This window comes from Sapajus apella, unplaced genomic scaffold (genome assembly GCF_009761245.1).
Source record: "Sapajus apella isolate SASKATOON/1434 unplaced genomic scaffold, GSC_monkey_1.0 scaffold156, whole genome shotgun sequence".
Classification (NCBI taxonomy): domain Eukaryota; kingdom Metazoa; phylum Chordata; class Mammalia; order Primates; family Cebidae; genus Sapajus; species Sapajus apella.
In genome coordinates this window covers 2,439,833-2,461,948 of record NW_022437096.1, presented here as the reverse complement: position 1 = coordinate 2,461,948, position 22,116 = coordinate 2,439,833, and the positions used below count along the sequence as shown (strand labels likewise).

The following is a 22,116-nucleotide window of genomic DNA, read 5'->3' as shown; positions in this document are numbered from 1 at the left end:
ACCTATGAGTGGAGACCAGCGAGAGCCCCAAATGCCCAGAAGCATCTGCATTTATTAGGTACAAGCAGGGGGCAGGGTCATAAGTGAGGTCATCATCTATAGAGTTAGTGATACGGCATATAATAACATGAGTCACAAGCAAGGGGGCTACCGCATTATGTCACCTGGGCAGAGAGGTGGGCCATGCGCAGTAGTAGAGGGTCGTGTACAGAAAAGGGGTCCACCCCCATTAGGTCACCAAGGCAAGGAGGTGGGCTGTGTGCAGCAGGTGTCGTGCGCAACACTTCTTATCTGGGGGCTGGAGACTCCAAAGGGTTTCTAATAGAAGGATACTGTAAGCCAATGCAGTGGGAGCTGACAGACGTGTGCTCTTCTCTTAAGATATTTATGGGAGGATTCTTTGAGCTAACACAGAAGGGAGAAAAGACTGACAGGGTGCACAGCCACCATGACTGGTCACACAGAGGGGTTCTTCTCCCTCGGTTACTTCCAGGATCTCAGGCCTGAGGCCGACTTTCCACAGGAACTGGATGCGAGGTGCTACAGCTCCTTTATCAGGAGGAGGGGCTCCTGCTCCAAGCCTGCCGTACAGCGTATGCCCTTTCAGGCAGGGACGCCACCCCCGGGGTCTCTGGTTCTCGTCCTGGTCTGGCTGTTTTCCCATGTGCTGCTTCTGTTCTGTGACTGCTCTGGGCATTCCTCCTACTACAGACTACTATGTGGTTCTATGGAAGGATCCTATAAATCAGCACTGAATGTGTCCGTACAGCTCCGACTACAATACCTATGTAATTACATAGAAATATTATACAGAACTAAGTATGCTAGACATATATAAGCTGGAATAATAAGCAGTAAGTAGTAAGTTATTATAAGATTATACAGAAAAGCTATATAGAACTAAGTATGACTATATATATAAACTAGACATAAATAAGCAGTGAGTTTTACTTCACGCACTAATTGTGCCTGGGGTCTGCACAGTTTCCTTGGTGCCCCGGGGGGTGTTACCCACAGGCTAAGGCCCCCACCCCTACAGACAGAGCCCAGGACCCCCCACCCAGCACACAGAGGTCGGGACCCCACCTCAGCTCCCTGCACACCTGGTGGATCTCCTGCCAGCCATTCTCGTCGGTAGTCCCCAGCTGAGCATGGTCGTGGAGAAGCAGCTCACAGCAGAGGGCATCCCCACCCCCCAGGGCGCTGTGGTAGAGGGGTGTCAAGCCGCGGCTGTCCTTGTAGTCAGGTGAAGCCCCCAGGTCCAGCAGGGTCTGAGGGTGAGCAGCCTCAGTATCCACACCAGGCACAGCAGCCCCCAGCCCCACCACCAGGAGACAGCCCCTCCAGGCCAGGGCCTGCCCTCACTGACCGTCAACGCCGCCGCATTCCGCTGGCGTGTGGCACAGTGCACAGCAGTGAGCCCGTCGCGAGTGCGAAAGTCCAGGTGGGCACCACCGTTCTTCAGCACCTTCAGCAGGTCCGTGGCATTGTCCAGCTGGGCTGCAAGGCTCAGGGGGCACTCTGGATTCAGAGACAGATGAGGGTCAGGCTCCCAGCCACTCAGAGGCCATGCCCCTCCCTACTCTGCTCCTCACCTCCTGAGTCAGGGTCATGGAAGTTGGGGTCCAGCCCCTTGTCCAGCAGGCGGGCCACCTTGTCCGTGCTGTGCAGCTGAACATAGTCCATGAACTTCTTCAGGTTCGCCTGGAACACCAGCCGCCAGTCAGCCTGGCACCGAGGCCTCTGTCATCTGACCATCACCCACCTTCCTCCTGCAAGCCCCGGGCCACCTTGGGGCATCCCCCACCACATCCCTACCAGTCTGACCTGTCACCTGACATCACCATTGTCACCCACAGCCCTGCGCTCCCACCACGGCCCCAGTTCCTACTTGGCTGGGCCCATGCACGGCTCAAAGCCCTTCCTTGCATCCTGAGAGCCAAACCAGCCACAACCACCAGCCTGCACCCAAGTAGCCCCTCACCAAGGACAGGTCACCCTGGTCGTGCCCCAGGCAAGTCCCTCACTCCAGGCTCAGTCACTGCCCTGCTGTCTCTGTGTCTCCGGCCCTGCTACCCCAACCTGCCTGGCCTGGAAGAGCCCGAAGTCTACCCAGGTGGGAACCAGCCTCACAGCAGCCCTGAATCCTCAGCACCCTGAGATGACCTACTCCTTCTCCAGCCCATCTTCCTCTCCAGCTCACCCCACGGCACACGCCCACCCCAGGGACCCCTCCTGTGACAGACTTTGATGGCCTTGTACTCACTCACCCAGTTTATCCACTTGCCCCACAAGACCACACTTGCCCAGGTGGCACTACAGACACCACACACACAAGGCAGGTCCCCTGTTCAAAGACCCAGGCCCTTCCATAAACGCTCCATGTACATCGGAAATAGGAGAGGGCACCACAGGGACCCCTGCCCTGTGAGGTGACCTCCTCAGGTAGGCCAGGCAGTGAAAGAGAAGGAAGTGCTCACTGCAAGGGGAGAGGGAAAGGCCAGATGGAGCCCTGGGGGGGCAGGAACATGGGGCTGTATGAGAAGTTTAAGCTCATCCCGAAAGCAATGGAGACCCCTGAAGAGTGAGTCATTCGTGTCTTGTTGGTCACTGTGGAGAGATCTGGAGGGAGACGTGGTCATGGGGGAGGGACCCAGGCTGACAGGGTCGAGTGAGGGCCAGCGGAGGGAGAGGGGGAATTTTCCACAGTGGCCTCTGCCCAGCCACAGTGCCAAGGCATTGACCACCACCTGCCCAGGGACAGCAGAAAAGTCTGGCACAGATGCCCGAGGCTCCAAGGTCACTGACAGGACCATCAGGGCACAGGGGTGACAGTGTTCTGATCCCTCTCCTAAGCTCCAGAGCTTGTCCACAAAGTATCCCCCAAGCAAGTGCCTGCTGGCCCATGACCTTGGGGTGGGAGCCCATGTGGAGGGGCTGTGGCACTCACACTGCCCCTCCGACATTCAGAGGTGGTAGAAAGGTGCCCCCCAACAGCATTTGGGGTCAGGCCCAGCTGGAGGTGGCACCCAGCAGTAAAGACACCTCACAGGTATGCTTGGGGACTGCGTCTGGGATCAGACAGACCTGGGTTCAGCCCCAGCTTCACTGTCTACAAAGTCGTGAACAAGTGACTTAGCTTATCTGGCACTCTGTGTCCCCATGTGCCAGATGGGGTTCTATTAGTCCCTCCAGAAGAGGATTAACGAGAGGTCTCATTACAAACGCCCAGTGGCTGACCACTCGGTGCTGGGTGCCTTGTCCCGAAAGCCATCAGGTCAGATGCTTGTCCATTCTCTCTCCCAACCAGCTTCTCACAGGATACTCTAGCCCCTAAGCCAGGGGGTCAGTAAGAGTCTGATCCAACTGGAACACACCACTGGACCACCTGTTCCCCCAGTCCTGGTGCCTGGACTCTGTGCCCAGCCCTCCAGCCACACCCAGCACCGTCTCTGGGCCCCTGACAGTAGGGTAAATAGACTGAGCTAAAGCTGGGGGGACTGCGGTCAGCCCCAAGCTGGAGTGGGGGGCAGCAGCCACAGGGAGGCAGGAGAGAACCTCAGGAGCACCCCCTCGCCATGACCCTTTACCTTTGTGTGAAGCTTTGCAAACTGCTTATCATCGATGAGGTTCTGCGCATAAACTCGCCGCTTGTATCGAAACTGCTCAGATAAAGAAAAGGTAGAGAAAACACCCCCATCCCGGCTAAGCAAGGGAGTCCACTCACAAACCCTGTCCCACTCATGCTGGCCACACTGCGCCCCTCACTGCCCTCCTGTACACACCATCAGTGCAGCACAACCCAGTACCACGCAAACCCAGACGCACATACTACCATGGTGGACAGAGGTAACAGCTGCCATGCACCCACCACACCCAGGCATCTTGCAGCGTGGTGGAAGGCACATGCGAGCTGCCCGCAGCCTGCAGCGTCCTGTCTCCTTGCCATCCCCAGGATTCTCTAAAAATCCCACACCTCCCTGAAGGCCTCACTCCAGGCTTACCTTCCTAGACATCCCCCTCCACTTTCCAGGTAGAACTGACCCCACTTTCCTGTGCCATCATGGACACCAGCCCAATTTTGAGCTCAGCTCCCAAAATCTTTATTCAATGCTCCTTGCAGTTGGGTGACCCCCTCCACCCTGCCAAACTCCAAGACCTTCCACAGGACCGAACCAGTCTGTGTCCCCATGCCTGGCAGGGCACTCAATACATCTTCACACCATGCATGGGTGAGCAAAGGAGGAGACAGGGTGACCTTCACAAGACTTCACAGCTTGGAGAAAGGAATAAACGTGCACACAGACAACCCTGCTCACACCACACCCCCCTCGGGCACTCATTCCTGCACACACTCCTCCCTGGAGAATGATGCATTGAAACCACATATGCTGCTCAATGCACACACTGTTCAAACTGCACACATACACAATCTGACTGTACGTGTGGCACACTGAACACACTATACACATTGTGCACGCTTCTCACTGTGTACTGCACATGCTGCTTGCCATAATTACCACACTGCTCACACGGTACTCAATGCCCCAAACTTCAATGCTGTACACATGGCTCACTGCATGCAGTGTACACACTCACTGCACACACCGCGCGCCACTCACCGCACACCCTGTACACACTCGCTGCACACACTGTGCCTGCTCACTACATACATTGTGTGCACCCACTGCGCTGCCGGCTCACTACAATGCTCACTGCACACACTGCACCTGGGCGCTACACACACTGCACGTGCTCCCTGCATGCATTGTGTACACCCACTGCACTGCCGGCTCACTACAATGCTCACTGCACACACTGCACGTGCGTGCTACACACACTGCACGTGCTCACTGCATGCATTGTGTACACCCACTGCACTGCCGGCTCACTACAATGCTCACTGCACACACTGCACGTGCGTGCTACACACACTGCACGTGCTCACTGCATGCATTGTGTACGCCCACTGCACTGCCCGCTCAGTACACATGCTCACTGCACGCCACTCACTGCACACACTGCACGTGCTCTCACTGTACATTCTTTCTGCACACACTGCCCACTCACACTGTACATACTGCACACACTGTGCCCGCTCACTGCACACCGCTCACACTGTACATCCTGACTGCGCACACACACACACACACACACACACACACTGCCTCCACCCTCGCCCCTCCCACTTGTGCCCACCGCCATGCCCTTCCCTGGTCATGCCACGGCGCTTGGGGGTCTACTCTGCGCGCTGCTCCGCTCGCCCCGCGCCGCCGCTCACCTCCAGGTAGGGCAGGGGCGTGTCCAGGTTAGGCGGGTAGTCCTGCAGGAGCCGCTCCTCGTCCAGGAACTTGCCGGCGCGGCCCCGGGAGGGCGGCTGGAAAAGCCCATAGTTGAGCGCGTCCTGGAGGCTGTGGTTGAGGGCGCAGAGCACGCGCTGCTTGGCGGCCCACACGGGCGCGGTCGGGTCCAGGCGCAGGCACTTCTGCAGCGGGGCGGGCTCGTAAGCTCAGACTCGGGCAGCGCCGCCCGCCCCGCCCGCTCCACGCGGGGTGCCGAGCCCCGGGCCCCCCCCCCACGCCGAAGGAGTCCGGGGCTCGGGAGCCGGCGCCCAGGACCCCGCGCCTCCGCGAACTGCGGTCCAGGCCCCGCCCCGGGGGCCGGGCTTCCTCGGGCCCCGCCCTGGCGATGGGGAGGGTCCCGGCGGAGGCGGCGGGGGAGGGGTGAGTAGCCGTGGGCCGGGGGTCCCAGGCGCCGGGAGACGCCCGGCGGGACGGGGGCGGGGGGATCCCGGGCGGGGAGCGCAGGGGCGCGGCCGGGCCCGGGGCGGCGGGGCTCACCGTCTGCTGCAGGTCCGGGATGCCGACGCGCACGACCACGGCGCTGGCCCCGGGGCCGTCCATCCCCGCGCCGGGGCCCGGGCCGGGGCCTCTCGCGCCAGGGAACGGAGCGCCCGGGGACTCCGCGCGGCGCCCCGGCCCCCCCTTCCCCCCCGCCGGAGCCCCGTCGGCCGCGCTGCGCGGGAGGGGGCCGGGGGGGGCCGGGGCCGGGGCCGGCGCGGGGGACAGCGGCTCCGGGGGCTCCGCTGGGGCGGCGGCGGCGGCGGCGGCGGCGCGGCTCAGCTGCATCGGCCCCGGCTCAGCTCGGCGCCTGCCTTCCCCGGGGGCGGGGGCGGCGGGGGGAGGGGGCCTGAGACGGGAGGGAAGCGGGGGTGGCGAGGGGGCTGCGCCGGAGGCGGGGGCCGGGAGGGCTCCGGGCCAGTGTGGGGGGGCGGCTGGCGGGGTCCCGGGTGGGGGGGGGAGGCTCGCGAGGAGGGCGGGGGCCAGGCCCCGGGGCGGGGGGCTGGGGGGCTGTGCCGGGGGGCGGGGGGAGTCCTAGGCCTCGGCGGGGGGGGAGTGGCTGAGTAGCGAGGGCCGCGCCGCCCTTCCGCAGCGGGCGGGCATCCCCGGACCCCCGGGCAGGGTGCGGCGGAGTAAGGGGTCCCAGAGCTGGGGTGGGGGCCGCGTTGGGGCAGGAAGACCGAGGTAGGGGGAGAAGGGGAAAGAAAAACAATTAATTTCCGGAGGCGGCGGTTTCTCCCCCCACTCCACCGTCCCCCCAGCTCCGGGCCCGGAGGAGATGGTGGGGACCACCCCTGCCCCAGGCCTGGGGGTCGGAGGCTGGGGGCCTCCAGAACGAGAGAGTCCGGGGCCGTTCCCACCGCCGCAGCGAGAGGCCCTCCGAATTAACCCTTTTGACCACGCCCTGGCGGCTCCCCCACCCCAGCCGAGTTTGGGGAGTTTGCTCCGGACTTGCCCCCAAGGCCCCCTGGCCGGCCTGGACCCTTCGCTTGTCGCCCCCTCCCCGTCACCTTAGCGACGGCGGGATGGGGGCGCGACCTACGGGGAAGGGCCTAGGGGAGGGGGCGCTACTAGTCTCCACCTGCGACTGGGAAGTGAATTTTAGTTTTACGCGTTGTCGTGGCAACGCGGGAGGGGGTGATGAGTGGGCGGAGGAGGGGGGAGCTCAGTAAAGAAACTAGCTCAGGCACCGCCGCCCCATCGGGGCGCACCAGGTCCCCCAGCCCTGAGCGGCCTCTCCGAACTGTCCAGCTCTGCGAGCCCCTGTTCCCCCAAGAGCAGCCCCTAAATCGAAATAGCTCCGACTCCCACAGAACTCTCCCAACCCACTTTGCCTGGCGTCCCCACCCCCAGCAGCCCCAGATCCCGGGAGAAGAGCCGCTGGCCCCCTGAGGGCAGAGCTTGAGAACGTTCACCAAAGAGCCCAGCCTAGCGAACCCCTCTGCCTAAAGAGAAAAGCAGCCCCTAATTCCCAGCCTCTCCAAGAGCAGCCCCAGATCACCCACAAAATGGATTTTGCCTGAGCCTCCCAGGAATAACCTTGAACTGCTGCGGCCCCTATACACGCAGAAAAACCTCCCTCCCCTCCCCTTGACAGCCTGGACCATCCTAAATACCCAGACCCACACAGAACAGGGCTTGACACTCCCCCACAGATCCACCTCGACCACCACCTGCCCACCCCAGAGCACCCCTGACCCCATACAGAGTTTCTAATGAACCCTCTGCTCTCAGAACAGCCTGTGGTCAACCCCAGAGCAGGGCCTCTCTTCCCTGGCACCAGCCTGGCTTGCTCCTCCCGCCTCCCCAGGACGCCACTGACCCGGCAGAGTGGAGCCTCCAGTGCACTGGGTGGGTTACATCCCGCGTTCTTCCCTTGCCTGGACGGTTACTGCCTGCCCAGAAACTGTGGTCCCAGCATCACAGACCTCCCAGGCCCCTCCCAAGGCCATTGGCCTGGCCTGAGTGGTGCAGCTGAGGGTCTCCCAGGGGAGGGTGCAGGATGGGAGGGGTGGGGGTCCCGGGAGCAGGGAGCAGGAAGGGGCCCTCGAAGCTCCCTTATCTACAGGAAGCACCTTGGAAGGCACCAGGGCTGGATTTCCTGTGCCCCAGCCCTGGAGAGAGGAAGCTAGTGCTTCCCGGCCCACCTCGTGTCTCCACCGTCTTCCTGCCGTTCGCTCTCCCCTCCCTAGTCACCCAGGCCCCCAGCTCCCTCCCAACCCCTCCTTCAGCCCTAACCCTAACCCTCCCTGTCACTCTTCCCACCACAACCACCACTTTGGATGGGGCCACACCTGTCTCCATGGCCAGGTCTTCCACAGCCTTGGGCCTCCTCCCTCTCCTTTGGGCTCTCCCTACAAGCCTGCCCTTGGCTGGATGGACCCAGAGCCCCTGGGTGGCACTCCCCCTACCCCCAGACTGGACCTCTGGGCCCCACCAGCCTCCTCCTGCCAACCCACCAGCCCAGGTGAATCCAGCCACCCCATGCCAGCACAGGCTGTGGCCACTGAGCCTTACAAGAGAAAAATCTCACATCTTCGCCAAGCAGCAACCAAAAGATTGATGATCCCCAGACTCAACTGGGTTGAAGACCCACTGCCCAGGGCAACCCCAGGGCGCCTGCCCAGTGCCGCCCTGAGCCTGGGTTCTGCACGGTGCCTGGCACGCGTGATGCTCACATTGTGAACAGAGTCCAAGCCTGAGTCACTCCCCAGCTCCACCGCCACCCCGGCAAACAGCAAAAATAACAATACCCACAAGCACTTACACACATGACGTCCTCCGGGTGGGTTCCTGGAGAGGAAGTCAAGGGACACGGGGTGTCTTTGCCCCTTATTTTGTTGAGAATAATCCCCAGGTTCCCCAGGGCCTTCCCACACTTCCTGAGCACCCTCCCTCAGGCCCACCAGACCCCACCTACCAGGCAGGGCCACCCTGGGCCCAGCCCTGACCCCTCTTATCTCCTCTCTCTGACCTGGAAGGTGGGGTTTTACAGGACACCACAGCCCCTAGCTTTCCCTTCCTTCCAACAGGGCCAAAGGATCTGGAAAGATCCGTCCTTCTCACCATCCCCACTTCTTCCCCACCTGCCCCCACACACATTTAGACACAAATAGGCCTCACAAGGCCTGGGAGAGCTCATGTGGGCAAAGCACCCAGAATAGTGCTGGACACAGGGGTGGGGGGCAAACCAACCCCTGGATGGACCACAGCCCACTGCCCCACTGCCACCCCCAGGCTGAGGCCACTGCAAGGGCCCTCCCTGCCTAAGCCCTCCTGTCCTAATACACTCTGCAGCAAGGAGGCTCACGCCCCCACCCACCTTCAGGACCTTGGGTGGGCCTGCGTTTGCCAGCCACTGGCTTCTCTTATCAGAGCTGTTGGCCTCACTTCGGCTGCACTCAGAGCTGTCCCATCCAGACCTCCCACCATCGATCCCCCGCCCCTCTCACCCACTCCTTGCCCTCCCTCTCACTCAGCCCACAGTCCCTGTGAGGACCATTTCCCTGGAAAAGATTCCCAAAGGCAACACGAGGACCCTGTGCTGCTAACCCTTCTGTCCTGTCCCACTTGACTTCCCGGGGAACATCACCTCCCTTGGCCGCCACACGCCTTTGTCGGGGAGAGGACCCTCTGCTCTCAGGCCATCCCCTCTACCTTCCTTTCTCAGGTGGACCTGCCCAGCTCCACACTGCTCCACTCCCTCCCTCTGGTCCCCTGCCTTCCTTCTGTGGCCTTCTGGCATACTCTGACTTATTTGTGGTTTAGTGTCTTTCTTTCCCTGCCAAAATGTAGGCACCCAGTGGAGAGAGACCTTGGCCGGTTTGGTTCACTGATGTGTCCAAGCCCCTGGCACAGCCCTGATGCATGGCAGTGCTCCTGCTGTGTACTGGGTCAGTGCTCCAGCCTCCATGTGCAAGTCCAACTTCCCCTCCCCAGAGCAGTCCCTCTCCCAGCTTCCAGACCAGCTTGTGGAAGGCAGGCATCCTTGGAGGATCAGTTGGTAATAAAACTGTCTGGATCTGGTGTGTTTTCTGGTTATTGAATATCTATCTATAGTTGTATTTAGGCTCCATTTTATCTTGATTCTTAAGTTTTAATTTTCTAGGAATACAAATGTATTAAAAAATCAGCTTTTCATTTTTTTATCATCTCTGTTTTCTATTGTATTCTTATGTTTATTTCCTTAGGATTATTTTTCTTTTTCTGGTTTTTTGTTTTGTTTTGTTTTGAGACAGAGTCTTGATCTGTCACCAGGCTGGAATGCAGTGGGTCGATCTTGGCTCACTGCAACCTCCACCTCCCCAGTTCAACAATTCTGTCTCAGCCTCCTGAGTAGCTCAGATTATAGGTACCCGCTAAGATGCCCGGGGTTCCACCATGTTGGCCAGGCTGGTCCTGAACTCTTGACCTCAGGTAATCCACCCACCTCAGCCTCCCAAAGTGCTGGGATTACAGGCATGAGCCACTGCACCTAGCCATTTTGTTCTGATTTTCTAATATCAATTATATATTTTGGCTTGGGAATTGCTGAAAAATATGCTTATTTATATTTTTTAATGTGCCGGGCTTGGTGGCTCACACCTATAGTCCCAGCACTTTGGGAGGCCGAGGTGGATGGATCACCTGAGGTCAGGAGTTCGAGACCATCCTGGTCAACATGATGAAACCCCGTCTCTACTAAAAATACAAAAATTAGCCAGGTGTGGTGGTGTGTGCCTGTAATCCCAGCTACTCTGGAGGCTGAGGCAGGAGAATTGCTTTAACCCGGGAGGCGGGGGTTGTAGTGAGCTGAGAACGCACCATTGCACTCCAGCCTGGGCAATAAAACTACTCCTGAAAAATTAAATAAAAATAAAAAATATATACTTTCAAATGCATATTGTTTTTTTTGTTGGGGGAAGACTAGCCCTTGGTTATTGATATTTTTTACATTATGGTCAGAGAAGGTATATCCATAATACTGATATTTTGGGGTTCTGTGAATTCTTTCTATCCTTCTACATGGTCCATTTTTGTTAACATTTCCTTTTTATTCAGTAGGAATTGTTGGATACAGGTATATCCATTCTTATCATAAACGTTGATATCTATTTCATATATGATTCATATATATGAAACATATTAATTTATATATTCATTTATTCATATATAATCTCCATTAGATCAAGCTTGTTTATTTTACTCACATATGCTGTACTTTCTGTTGTCTGCTTGATTTATAAATGACTGAGAGAGATGTGTTCAAATCTCTGCTGTGGCTGTGGCTTTGTCAGTCTCTTCTTTAAATTTTGCCAGTTTTGGTTTTATAGACTTTGTCATTAAATGCTAACAAGCTTAGAATTATTACAGCTTCCTGATAAATTCATCCTTTTATCATTATATAAGACCACTCTTTAATTAAGCCTTTTGTCTTAATTTTATTTTTTCCAACAGTGAAGATAGCTACAACACACTTCTTCATGGCCTCATATATCTCTTTCCATTGTTTTCCTTTTATCCTTTCTGTTTTATATTCTTCAGTGTGCTTCTGGCAAATAGCATATACAGCTAGATTTTTTTTTTGACCCAGTCTGACAATTTTCAATTTTAAATAGTATGTATGTTGTAATTAATGATATGCTTTAACTGATTTTTACCATCTTATTTTGTGCTGTTGGTTTGCACTTTTTCCTCTATGCTGCTTTTTTCTTTCTGCCTCTATTGGATTTATCAAGTTTTCTTTATTCCCCTTTCCTCCAACTCCCATTGGTTTGGAATTCATGCATTTTCTGTCATTTTTATAAACTTTCCACATGCATAATTAACAAGGTCTAAAGTTAATTAGTGTCTCTATATTCCTTCTGTGTAACAAAAAGAATTTAGAATACTTAACCTCCAGTTGCTTCTCTCATCCTGGCTTTTGTCCATGTTGTTTTTTACCTCCAAATTAGTCATGTCTGTTATTACTATCACTATAGAAAAATAAGTGCTTGTTTAGACTTAGTCACATGTTAACCAGTTTGTTTGTTTGCTTGTTTGTTACGGAGTTTTACTGTTGTTGCCCAGGCTGAAGGGCAATGGTGCAATCTCAGCTCACTGAAACCTCCGATTCTGGGGTGCAAGCAATTCTGCCTCAGCCTCCCAAGTAGCTGGGATTACAGGCATTGCTACCACACCCTGCTAATTTCTGGATTTTCAGTAGAGAAAGGGTTTCACCATGTTGTTCAGGCTGGTCTCGAACTCCTGACCTCAAGTAATCCGCCTCAGCCTCCCAAAATGCTGGGATTACAGGCATGAGCCACCGTGCTCAGCCTTCTTGCCTCTCATTCTTTCCTTCTAGGTTTAATTTTCTTTTCCCTAAGAGTGCATCCTTTACACTTTATTCATTCATTCATTCATTCATTTATTCTTGAGATAGGGTCTCACTCTGTTGCCCAGGCTAGAGTGCAATGTCACGATCTGGGCTCACTACAGCCTCTGCCCCCTGGGTTTAAGCAATTCTTCTGCCTCAGCCTCCCAAGTAGCTGGGATTACAGGCATGCAACACCACACCCAGCTAATTTTTAAAATTTTTAATAAAGACAGAGTTTCCCCATGTTGCCCAGGCTGGTCTCAAACTCCTGACACTCAAGCAATCCACCTGGCCTCAGCCTCCCAAAGTGCTGGGATTACAGGCATGAGCCACTGCACCCAGCCTCTTGTTTTTAATTATTTCAAAAATATTTATTTTAGGGCCGGGCGCGGTGGCTCAAGCCTGTAATCCCAGCACTTTGGGAGGCCGAGGCGGGTGGATCACGAGGTCAAGAGATCGAGACCATCCTGGTCAACATGGTGAAACCCCGTCTCTACTAAAACTACAAAAAATTAGCTGGGCATGGTGGCGCGTGCCTGTAGTCCCAGCTACTCAGGAGGCTGAGGCAGGAGAATTGCTTGAACCCAGGAGGCGGAGGTTGTGGTGAGCCGAGATCGCGCCATTGCACTCCAGCCTGGGTAACAAGAGCGAAACTCCGTCTCCAAAAAAAAAAAAAAAAAAAAATTTATTTTAAAATTTCTAGTCAATAGTTTCATTATGTGAACTGTTTGATGGTTTAATTCTGCTTTTTGTGACATCGACTAATTCTGACTCTTGGTGGATTGTTTCTGTGAGAATTTTATGACCAGGGGTTATGAGCTCATGTTGGGCCTGGATTTATGAGAACCCTGAATAACCTAGATATGTCCCTTCAGAGGAGTACTGCTAGCCCACCATTTCTTTTTATGTCAATGTCTTGGCTTTATGGCCAGGACCACAAAGGGAAATATAAACTCCAAAGCCGGCAATAATGACAGTTTCACAGATAAACCTTTTTTGCTTGGAGACTACCACAAAGACTTATGAAAATTGTTTAAATAAGGCCGGGCGCGGTGGCTCAAGCCTGTAATCCCAGCACTTTGGGAGGCCGAGGCGGGTGGATCACGAGGTCAAGAGATCGAGACCATCCTGGTCAATATGGTGAAACCCTGTCTCTACTAAAAAATACAAAAAATTAGCTGGGCATGGTGGTGCGTGCCTGTAATCCCAGCTACTCAGGAGGCTGAGGCAGGAGAATTGCCTGAACCCAGGAGGCGGAGGTTGCGGTGAGCCGAGATCGTGCCATTGCACTCCAGCCTGGGTAACATGAGTGAAACTCTGTCTCTAAAAAAAAAAAAAAAAAAAAAAAAAAAAAAAGAAAATTGTTTAAATAAAAAATGTGCAGTGAGAATTATGAAAATGGATTGTTCACTAAGGTTTTTGAGCACATACATGCCATTCTAAGTGTATTACATATATTAGTTCATTCAATCATCACAAAGTCGCTAGGTGAGCCACTGTTACTGTCCTCATTTAACAAACAGGTAACTTAACTTGTCCATGGTCACTGTGGCTGGTCAGCAGAGAAGCCGGTAGGCATGTTGCCTGAGCGGGGCCAATGTGAGTCCTGCTCTGGGATTGTACATCTCTTAAAATGAGAAGACTTGTTCCACTATTCAGATGTAGTGGAGAGATGTGCACTCAGGAGCTACTGGCAACCAAGCTGCCAGCCTGGAGAAGAAAGCCACATTGAAAGAAATACAGATTTGGGAGACAGGGAAGGTTCTGAAGGGGTTTGAGTTTGTAATTCTAGTCCCTAAAATCTGATAGCGCTTTTGCTTTTCTTGCAGTTTGGTTTCAAGGAACAAAAAATTTCCCAGAAAAGTTCAAGACCTGGACTTGGAGCAAATGCCCAGCTCAGCCACCAGATACCCAGGTGACGTGGAAAGCTTCCTAGCCTTCCTGTATCTCCAGGTATGCTCAGCTAAGCTGGGGACAATAGTACAAACTGTTTCATTTCCTCGATCATTCTGGCCAGATGGCAGGCCTGGTTGAGATGCAAGGTATGTGCCTTCAGAGGCTCACAGGTCAGTTCTCAGCCTCCTGGGCCATTGTGTGGGCTAGATGAGGTAAGTGTGTGTAAAATGCTTAGCACATGCCTAGTACATGGTAAACACTAAATTTTTTCATCATCAAAAACTAGTTCAAATTTTGGAGTGTACCCTGAGAGTGTGCTCTCCATATGTAGCAGCAAAACAGCATTGGAAGGGATGGCTGATCTTTGTTGTATATTCTTAGAGTGTTAAATTTAAAATATTAGTTTGACATTGAAATGTGGAATTGGCTGGCCAACGTGGTTCATACCTGTAATCCCAGCACTTTGGGAAGCCAAGGTGAGCGGATCTCTTGAGCTCAGGAGTTTAAGATGAACCTGGGCAACAAAGTGAGACTCCGTGTCTACAAAATTACAAAAATGTGCCAGATGTGGTGGCAGCCACCAGGGCGATATTAATAAGGAAGACAGAATGGTTATTAAAGTAGGCGACTAGCAACCTGCGGCACTGGGAATACAATTCTAGATAACAGTGACTTACACTCCCTGTTTTACATTTACTATTCTGTTGCCATCTGGATGCTACTGTTGCCATCAGAACAAATGCTGTTAATCAACTTGTCATTCTTTCTGTGGATAATTTGGTCTTTCTGGCTACTTTAAAGACCCTGTTGTCTTTAATATTATTCAGTTTCAACATGATCTGCCTAGATGTCATTTTGGTTTTACTTACCCTGTTTGGGATTTGCCATAATTCCTGGATCTGAGGATTTATGTTTTTCATGAGATCTGAAATTTTTCTTTTTGAATACTGAACTCCTCAGTATCTTTTATTTAAAATGCTAGACCTTATGGGTGAACCTTGAAAACCTTATGTGAAGTAAAATAAGCCAGATGCAAAAAGACAAATATTATAAGATCCCACTTACATGAGGTATAAGAACAGGCAAATTCATAGAGACAAAGCAGAATAGAGGTTAGCAGGAGATGGTGTAGGAGAGAATACGTAGTTCTTATTTAATGGGCACAGAGTTCGTTTGGGATGATGAAAAAGTTCTGTAGATGGTGACAGATTTTGCAACATTGTGAATATACTTAATGAAATGTTAAAGTGTGAATTTTTAAAAAGATTTAGGCTTTCACAGAACAACTTCAACATGGTCCGTGAAAATTAAAAAATTAAAAAAAAAGATTTAGGCTGGGCATGGTGGTTCACACCTATAATGCCAGCACTTTGAGAGGCTGAGGTAGGAGAATCTCTTGAGCTCAGGAGTTTGGGACCAGCCTGGGCAACACAGTGGGACCTCGTCTCTTCAAAAAAAAAAAAAATTAAAAAGCTTGGATTATTTATCAATTTATCAATTTTAAATAGATCTCTCTCTCTCTCTCTCTCTCTCTCTCTCTCACACACACACACACACACACACACACACCCCTCCTATTTTGGATAACATAGATGAACCTGCAGGACATTATGTTAAGTGAAATAAGCCAGGCACAGAAAAACACGACATAATCTCACATATATATGGAACATAAAAAGAACTCAGAAGTAGAGGGTGGAATGGTGGTTATCAGGGGCGGGGGGTTGTTGGGGAGATGTTGGTCAGAGGATTCAAAATTTTAATTAGATAGAAGGAATAAGTTCAAGAGCTCTACTGTACAACATGTTAGCTATAGTTAATAACAATGTATAGTGTACTTGAAAATTGTTGAGAGTATATTTTGTATTATCACCATAGAAAAATGACGTGAGATAATACATATATTGATTAGCTCAATTTAGCCATTCCACAATGTATACCTTTATATTTTGAAACAATATGTTCCAGTGGTAAATATATATAATTTTCATTTGTCAATTTAGAAAAAAAACAGTCAAAAAGAAAAGATAAATATCTCCCAAAGAAATAATTAGACTGAGCACAATAGTGAAGGTCAAGAAAGAGAGTTAAGAATAATAGGCCAGGCTAGGTGCAGTGGCTCATGCCTATAATCCCAGCACTTTGGAAGGCTAAGACAAGTGGATAACCTGAGGTCAGGAGTTTGAGACCAGCCTGACCAACAAGGAGAAACCCCATCTCTACTAAAAGTACAAAACATTAGCAGTGGCTCACACCTATAATACCAGCACTTTGGGAGGCCAAGGCGGGTGGATCACCTGAGGTCAGGAGTTCAAGACCAGCGTGACCAACAAGGAGAAACCCCGTCTCTACTGAAAATACAAAAAATTAGCCAGGTGTGGTGGTGCATGCCTGTAATTCCAGCTACTTGGGAGGCTGACACAGGAGACTTGCTTGAACCCAGGAGGCGGAGGTTGCAGTGAGCCAAGTTTACACCATTGCACTTCAGCCTGGGCAACAAGAGTGAAACTCTGTCTCAAAAAAAAAAAAAAGAATAGGCCAGGCGGCACAGTGGCTCACACATGCAATCCCAGCACTTTGGGAGGCCCAGGCAGGCGGACCATGAGGTCAGATCAAGACCATCATGGTCAACATGGCGAAACCCGTCTCTACTAAAATACAAAAAATTAGCCAGGCGTGATGGCGCATACCTGTAGTCCCAGCTACTTGGGGGGATGAGGAAAGGGAATTGCTTGAACCTAAGAGGCAGAGGTTACAGTAAGCCAAGATCGCACCACTACACTCCAGCCTGGTGACAGACCAAGATTCCGTCTCAAAAAATAATAATAACCATTAACTCAGAATTATAGTTCTCATTCATTTAAGCATGAGATTGGTGAAAAAATGTTTTCCAAAAAGGAAAAGGAAAAAATAAATTTCAATTATTTTTCTCATTTTGATATATATTGTTCCTTTTCACATCGACCAGGTTCTTTATTTCCTGTTCTTTCTGATAGTTTCCTCAATTCTTGTTAATGTTTTCATTTGCATCATTTACCTCTGTGAACACTTTAAGCATTCTTACGTGTTTTGTGATTTTTAGATTGGGATGTCATGTTTGACCAATCTTAATCTGTAGGAACCTGGAGGAGTTAAGTTGAAAGTACTCTCCTTCAGAGGTGACGTAACATTTCCTCCTGCCAAGTGCTTTAGTCCAGCCAACCTGCAACCATTTCAACTCAGTTCCAAACCACCAAGATATTTTGTATTTAAACCCCATGCCCATTTGGAGGCAAATTTATACATATAAATTGTCACTGATTTCTATCTAGTGGTAAGGTTATTTCATTTCTCAGCTAGGCATGGTGGCTCACAGCTGTAATCTCAGCACTTTGGGAGGCCAAGGCAGGCAGATTGCTTGAGGCCAAGAGTTCAAGACTAGCCTGGCCAACATGCTGAAACCCTGTTTCTACTAAAAATACAAATACTAGCCAGGCTGGGTGGTGCATGCCTTAGTCCTAGCTACTCAGGAGGCTGAGGCACAAGAATCACTTCAACCTGGGAGGCAGAGGTTGCAGTGAACCAAGATCCTACCACTGCACTCCAGCCTGGGCAATAGAGGGAGACTCTGTCTTAAAAAAAAAAAAAAAAAAGAAAAAGAAAATTCATTTCTCTTTCCTGAAAAGCAGATTTTTTTCCTAGTCTTTCTGGCCTCTTACTGAGACTGTGGGTCTTCAAAAGTCCTGATTTTATGTGAGCATCTTCTTATATTGCATGGGCCCAAGTCTCTGTCTTTTGCCTCCTATGCAGCCTTAAAACCCAAGGCTTTCAGTTCCTGGTATTGAGAAAGCCCCAGATTTCATACTGACTTACCCCGTTGGTTTCACTTTCCTCTTCGTTTTATGTCTCTCAGGATAGCCTTTATTTTCAAACTCAGATATGTATATGGAAGAATGCTTATAACCAGGCACGGTGGCTTATGCCTGTAATCCCAGCACTTTGGGAGGCTGAGGTGGGTGGATCACGAGATCAGGAATTTGAGACCAGCCTGGCCAACATAGTGAAACATGGTCTCTACTAAAAATACAAAAAAAATTAGCCAGGCATGGTGGTGGAGACCTGTGATCCCAGCTACTTGGGAGGCTGAGGCAGGAGAACTTCTTGAACCTGGGAGGTGGAGGTTGTAGTGAGCTGAGATTGTGCCTCCACACTCCAGCCCAGATGACAATGGGAGACTCCGTCTCAAAAAAAAAAAAAAAAAGTCTTGCTATATCTTAATTAGCATCCAGTGCAATAGACAGGTTTTAGATTATATTGTTGGAAATCTGCTTTTCTTGTTCAGCCACAGCACTGAGCACACATAAATGCTAGATGATTGCATGCTGGATAATCAACGAATGCAGAAATGAACAGAAAGACATTCTGCGTTTTAAAACGTTCATCTCACATGCACACACCCAGAGGTGAGGCCTGCCGATAGATCCCACTTGGTCAAGCACATCCTATCATTCACTGAGGATTCTAGCACCTGGGTCATAGGTTGCTCACCCCGAGTTCTGACATCATCCACATCCCTCCAAGTGACCCCTCACACCATGGCCTTGCAGTTCCTCAATGTCTGACTGTAAAAGCCATGGTTCAGGTATAAATTTCAGACCCATATATGGCTACTTTGAGCAGAAAGGGATTTAATACAGGGAATTGGTGCCTATAGGATCATTGGGAGGACTCAAAGGGAAGTGTCTAGTATAAGCTTCTAGAAAAACATCTCCCTGAAATAACACCGTACGACAGGTGCCCCTGGAGAGTGGCTTTCTCTGCCATAGTTGACAAACTAAGGAGTCAGAAAGCTGATGTCCTAACTACTGGCTCAAGATAGAACACATTTCTCCGCCAAGGCCTATATTTTCCAGTCCCTTTCGCATCTAGGTCATGTCACTGAATTCTGGAATTGATTTGGGTAGAAATGATGTGTGCCACTCCTAAGCCTGGTGCATAAAAACACCCTGTACAAACCTGCATGCTTTCTCTTCACCCTCCCTGCTGGCTGGTTATGGACTTCCATGATGCCCTTAAATCCACATCAAAAGTAGCAGTGGTTCCACTAGGGCGTGGTAGTTCAAGCCTGTGATCCCAGCACTGGAAGGCCGAGGTAGGAGGATTGCTTGAGGCCAGGAGTTCAAGACCAACCTGGGCAACAAAGAGACCCCCATCTCTACAAGGAAATACATGAATTAGCTAGGCATGGTGGTGAGTGCCTGTAGTCCCAGGTACTCAGGAGGCTGAGGTGGGAGGAACACCTGAGCCCAGGAAGTAGAGGCTACAGTGAACTGTGATCATGCCACTGCACTCCTGCCTGGGTGATAGAATGAGACCCTGTCTCAAAAAAAGAAACATCTTTATATTAAGCCACTGCGATTTGGAGTTCTATGTGGTAGAGTAGTTCGTGTTGCCTCAACTGATAAAGTAGGGGAGCTCCAAGAGCCTGCCTTGGGCTTCCCACCTCAAGAGCCCTTCCCCAAGTCAGCATGACCATGTGCACGCTGGCCAGCTGCTCAGAACTCAGATCATATACTTGAGAACTAGGGAGATGGTCTGGCACAGTGGCTCACACCTATAATCCCAGCACCTTGGGAGGCTGAGGAAAGATTGCTTAAGCTCAGGAGTATTAGAGAAGCCTGAGCAACACAGGCTCTACAAAAATTTGAAAAATTAGCTAGGTGCGGTACATGTCGGCAGTCCAGCTACCCAGGAGGCTGTGGTGAGCCGAGTCTGTGTCACTGCATTCCAGCCTGGATGACAGAGGGTGACTCTGTCTCAGAAAGAAAAAAGACAGCTAGGGAAATTAACACAAGATAGATTCACACACACTCACTGTGTCCATTGTGAGATGGGCTGTGACCCGGAAGCATGTCTAACCTAACTTCCAAAGCCCTCCTCTGATCAGGGGACTGTGGAGACATCACAGTGTCTGGGAAGTAGCATCACCTCAGAGCCAGTGCCCAGCAATCCCTTCCTCCAGTGCACAGCCATCCTGCCAAGGGCTTTGCCTCCCTTCGGGGGAGGCTGGGGGAAGCCATCTGCAGCCTTGGGTGTTTCCGTCAGATGTGTCCCTCTAGCAGAGGGTCTGGGAATGACTCATATCCAGGAATTGCAAGAAGAACTTCAACCCTCCTGGACTGTGACCAAGGCCAGGCCTGAGACCCAGGGTTTTTCCATCACTGCCGAACCTTCACCCTTGTGCTGCCCTCTGCTTTTGTCCTGGAGGGAAACTCCTTGTCAAAGGAGTCCAAGGTCTGTGAGGCCACACCACTCTGCTTGCCCAGCACAGTGACCTCGCCTGCCTGGCCGGCCATGCGGCTTGTGCCGCCCCAGGATCTCCTCACTCGGTTTCTTGGCAGCTTTGTCCCCTTCGTCCGCAGTGGCCTTCTGAGTTTCCAAGGGTGTTGTCACTCCCCTCCCCACCTCACAGTAAGCCCCTTAACGTCTTGGTGAGGGGTGTCCTGCAGGACATCTCCCAGGACAGTTAGGTGACAGCAGGGCAGACGGAGCACTGTATATCCTTGTCTCCATCGGGCTTTGGATGCCTTTTCCCCAGTAAGCCATGGAGTTTCTAGTCTGTTACCTTCCTTCCCCGGGGCTGCACGAGCCTTGGTTTTAAGAAACAGAGCACAAGCAGTCCCTCCCAAACAGCCCACCAGCCCCTCCAGTCCAGGACCCAGGGTGATTTTCTCAGTTCCACCGGATTTACAATCATTTTCCTCCAACATCCATTCCTCTGGACCTGGCTGAATGAGATTTGCAAAATGGTGCAATTAGTTTGGTGTCTGTCATCTCTTCCTGGGTTTGTTACCCCTGCCCCGCCCTGAAAGGCTGGACTATGACCTACTCATGAGTTCACACACAGACCTTGCATTCCTCAAGCTCTTGGACCTGTGCAATGATGGCTGCCTCTCCACCCATCCTGGCCAGACCTGCCACAGGCTCTGCACTGTGGAAGTCTTAGCTGCCACAGACACCAGTTCTGGAGGCTGCTCTCTGCAGCCACTTCAGGGTGTAGATCTGCTTTAGAAGAGCTTTCTTCTGAGTTCTGCTTAGTTCCTTGAAAGCACTGGAAAAGAACGTGATCAGGGCAGAACTTCTTTCTGAGAAAAAATTAGCATTCCTGGGCTGGGCAAGGTGGCTCAAGCCTTGTAGCCCCAGCACCTCGGGAGGCTGAGCTGGACAGATGACTTGAGCCCAGGAGTTCAAGACCAACCTGGGCAACATGGCAAAACCCCGTCCCTACTAAAAATACAAAAAATTAACTGGGCATCGTGGCCCACACCTGTGCAGTCCCAGCTATCTGGGAGGCTGATGTTGGATCACCTGAGGCCAGGAAGTCGAGGCTGCAGTGAGCTGAGATTCTGCCATTGCACTCCAGCCTGGGCAACACAGCAAGACGCTGTCTCAACAAAACGAAAGCTGGGCACAGTGGCTCACACCTTAATCCCAGCACTTTGGGAGGCCGAGGCAGGTGAATTACTTGAGGACAGGAGCTTTTACTTTAGAACTTTACCCATGAAATAAATACGAATTCACTTGCATGCCAAAAAAAAAAAATCTGTTAGATACAAACAGTGGTTTTTATCTTAATAGAAAAATTGGCTGGGTACACTGGCTCATGCCTATAATCCCAGCACTTCGGGAGGCCAAGGTGGGTGGATCACCTGAGATCAGGAGTTCAAGACCAGCCTGGCCAACATGGTGAAACCCCATCTCTACTAAAAATACAAAAATTAGCCAGGTGTGGTGGTGAGTGCCTGTAATCCCAGCTACTTGGCAGGCTGAGGCAGGAGAATCACTTGAACCCGGGAGGCACAGGTTGTAGTGAGGTGAGATTGCACCACTACACTTCAGCCTACGTGGCAGAGTGAAACTCTGTCTCCAAAAATAAACAAATAAATACATAACAGCAGCTTTAAAGTGGGCAGAAAAGAAAGTAGAGAAAAAGAGGACCTAGGAACTCAACAGTTTGCAGGGCAAACTTAGAGCTCTTTTCCCTTAATGTAAATGTGCACAAAGACA

At 51.7% G+C, this 22,116-nt stretch overlaps 1 protein-coding gene and 2 long non-coding RNA genes across 9 annotated transcripts in view; 1 reads left to right on the top strand and 2 right to left on the bottom strand.

The window, feature by feature from the left end:
- The window catches only part of SHANK3 (SH3 and multiple ankyrin repeat domains 3), a 55,161-nt gene extending 49,015 nt beyond the window's left edge, over window positions 1–6,146 (bottom strand). For 2 of the 6 annotated variants that reach the window (XM_032266242.1, XM_032266244.1), the window contains exons 1-6: window positions 5,841–6,128; window positions 5,282–5,485; window positions 3,591–3,662; window positions 1,596–1,704; window positions 1,370–1,521; window positions 1,104–1,271 (exon numbers count right to left, since the gene is read on the bottom strand). In XM_032266242.1, the coding sequence (XP_032122133.1) occupies window positions 1,104–1,271; window positions 1,370–1,521; window positions 1,596–1,704; window positions 3,591–3,662; window positions 5,282–5,485; window positions 5,841–6,128 (993 nt within the window). The other 4 variants (XM_032266240.1, XM_032266241.1, XM_032266239.1 and 1 more) reach the window with 3 other exon arrangements.
- On the top strand, window positions 5,512–14,282 carry LOC116541781. Its single transcript, XR_004264944.1, has 2 exons — window positions 5,512–5,723; window positions 14,004–14,282. It is a non-coding gene; the product is annotated as an uncharacterized LOC116541781 (long non-coding RNA).
- LOC116541782 lies at window positions 11,052–21,320 on the bottom strand. Of its 2 annotated transcripts, none has more exons than XR_004264945.1 (2): window positions 19,925–21,320; window positions 11,052–11,794 (listed from the first exon to the last, which is right to left on the bottom strand). It is a non-coding gene; the product is annotated as an uncharacterized LOC116541782 (long non-coding RNA). The 2 variants fall into 2 exon arrangements; XR_004264946.1 differs by lacking the exon at window positions 19,925–21,320 and adding an exon at window positions 19,066–19,282.
- Window positions 21,321–22,116: the final 796 nt, after the last annotated feature.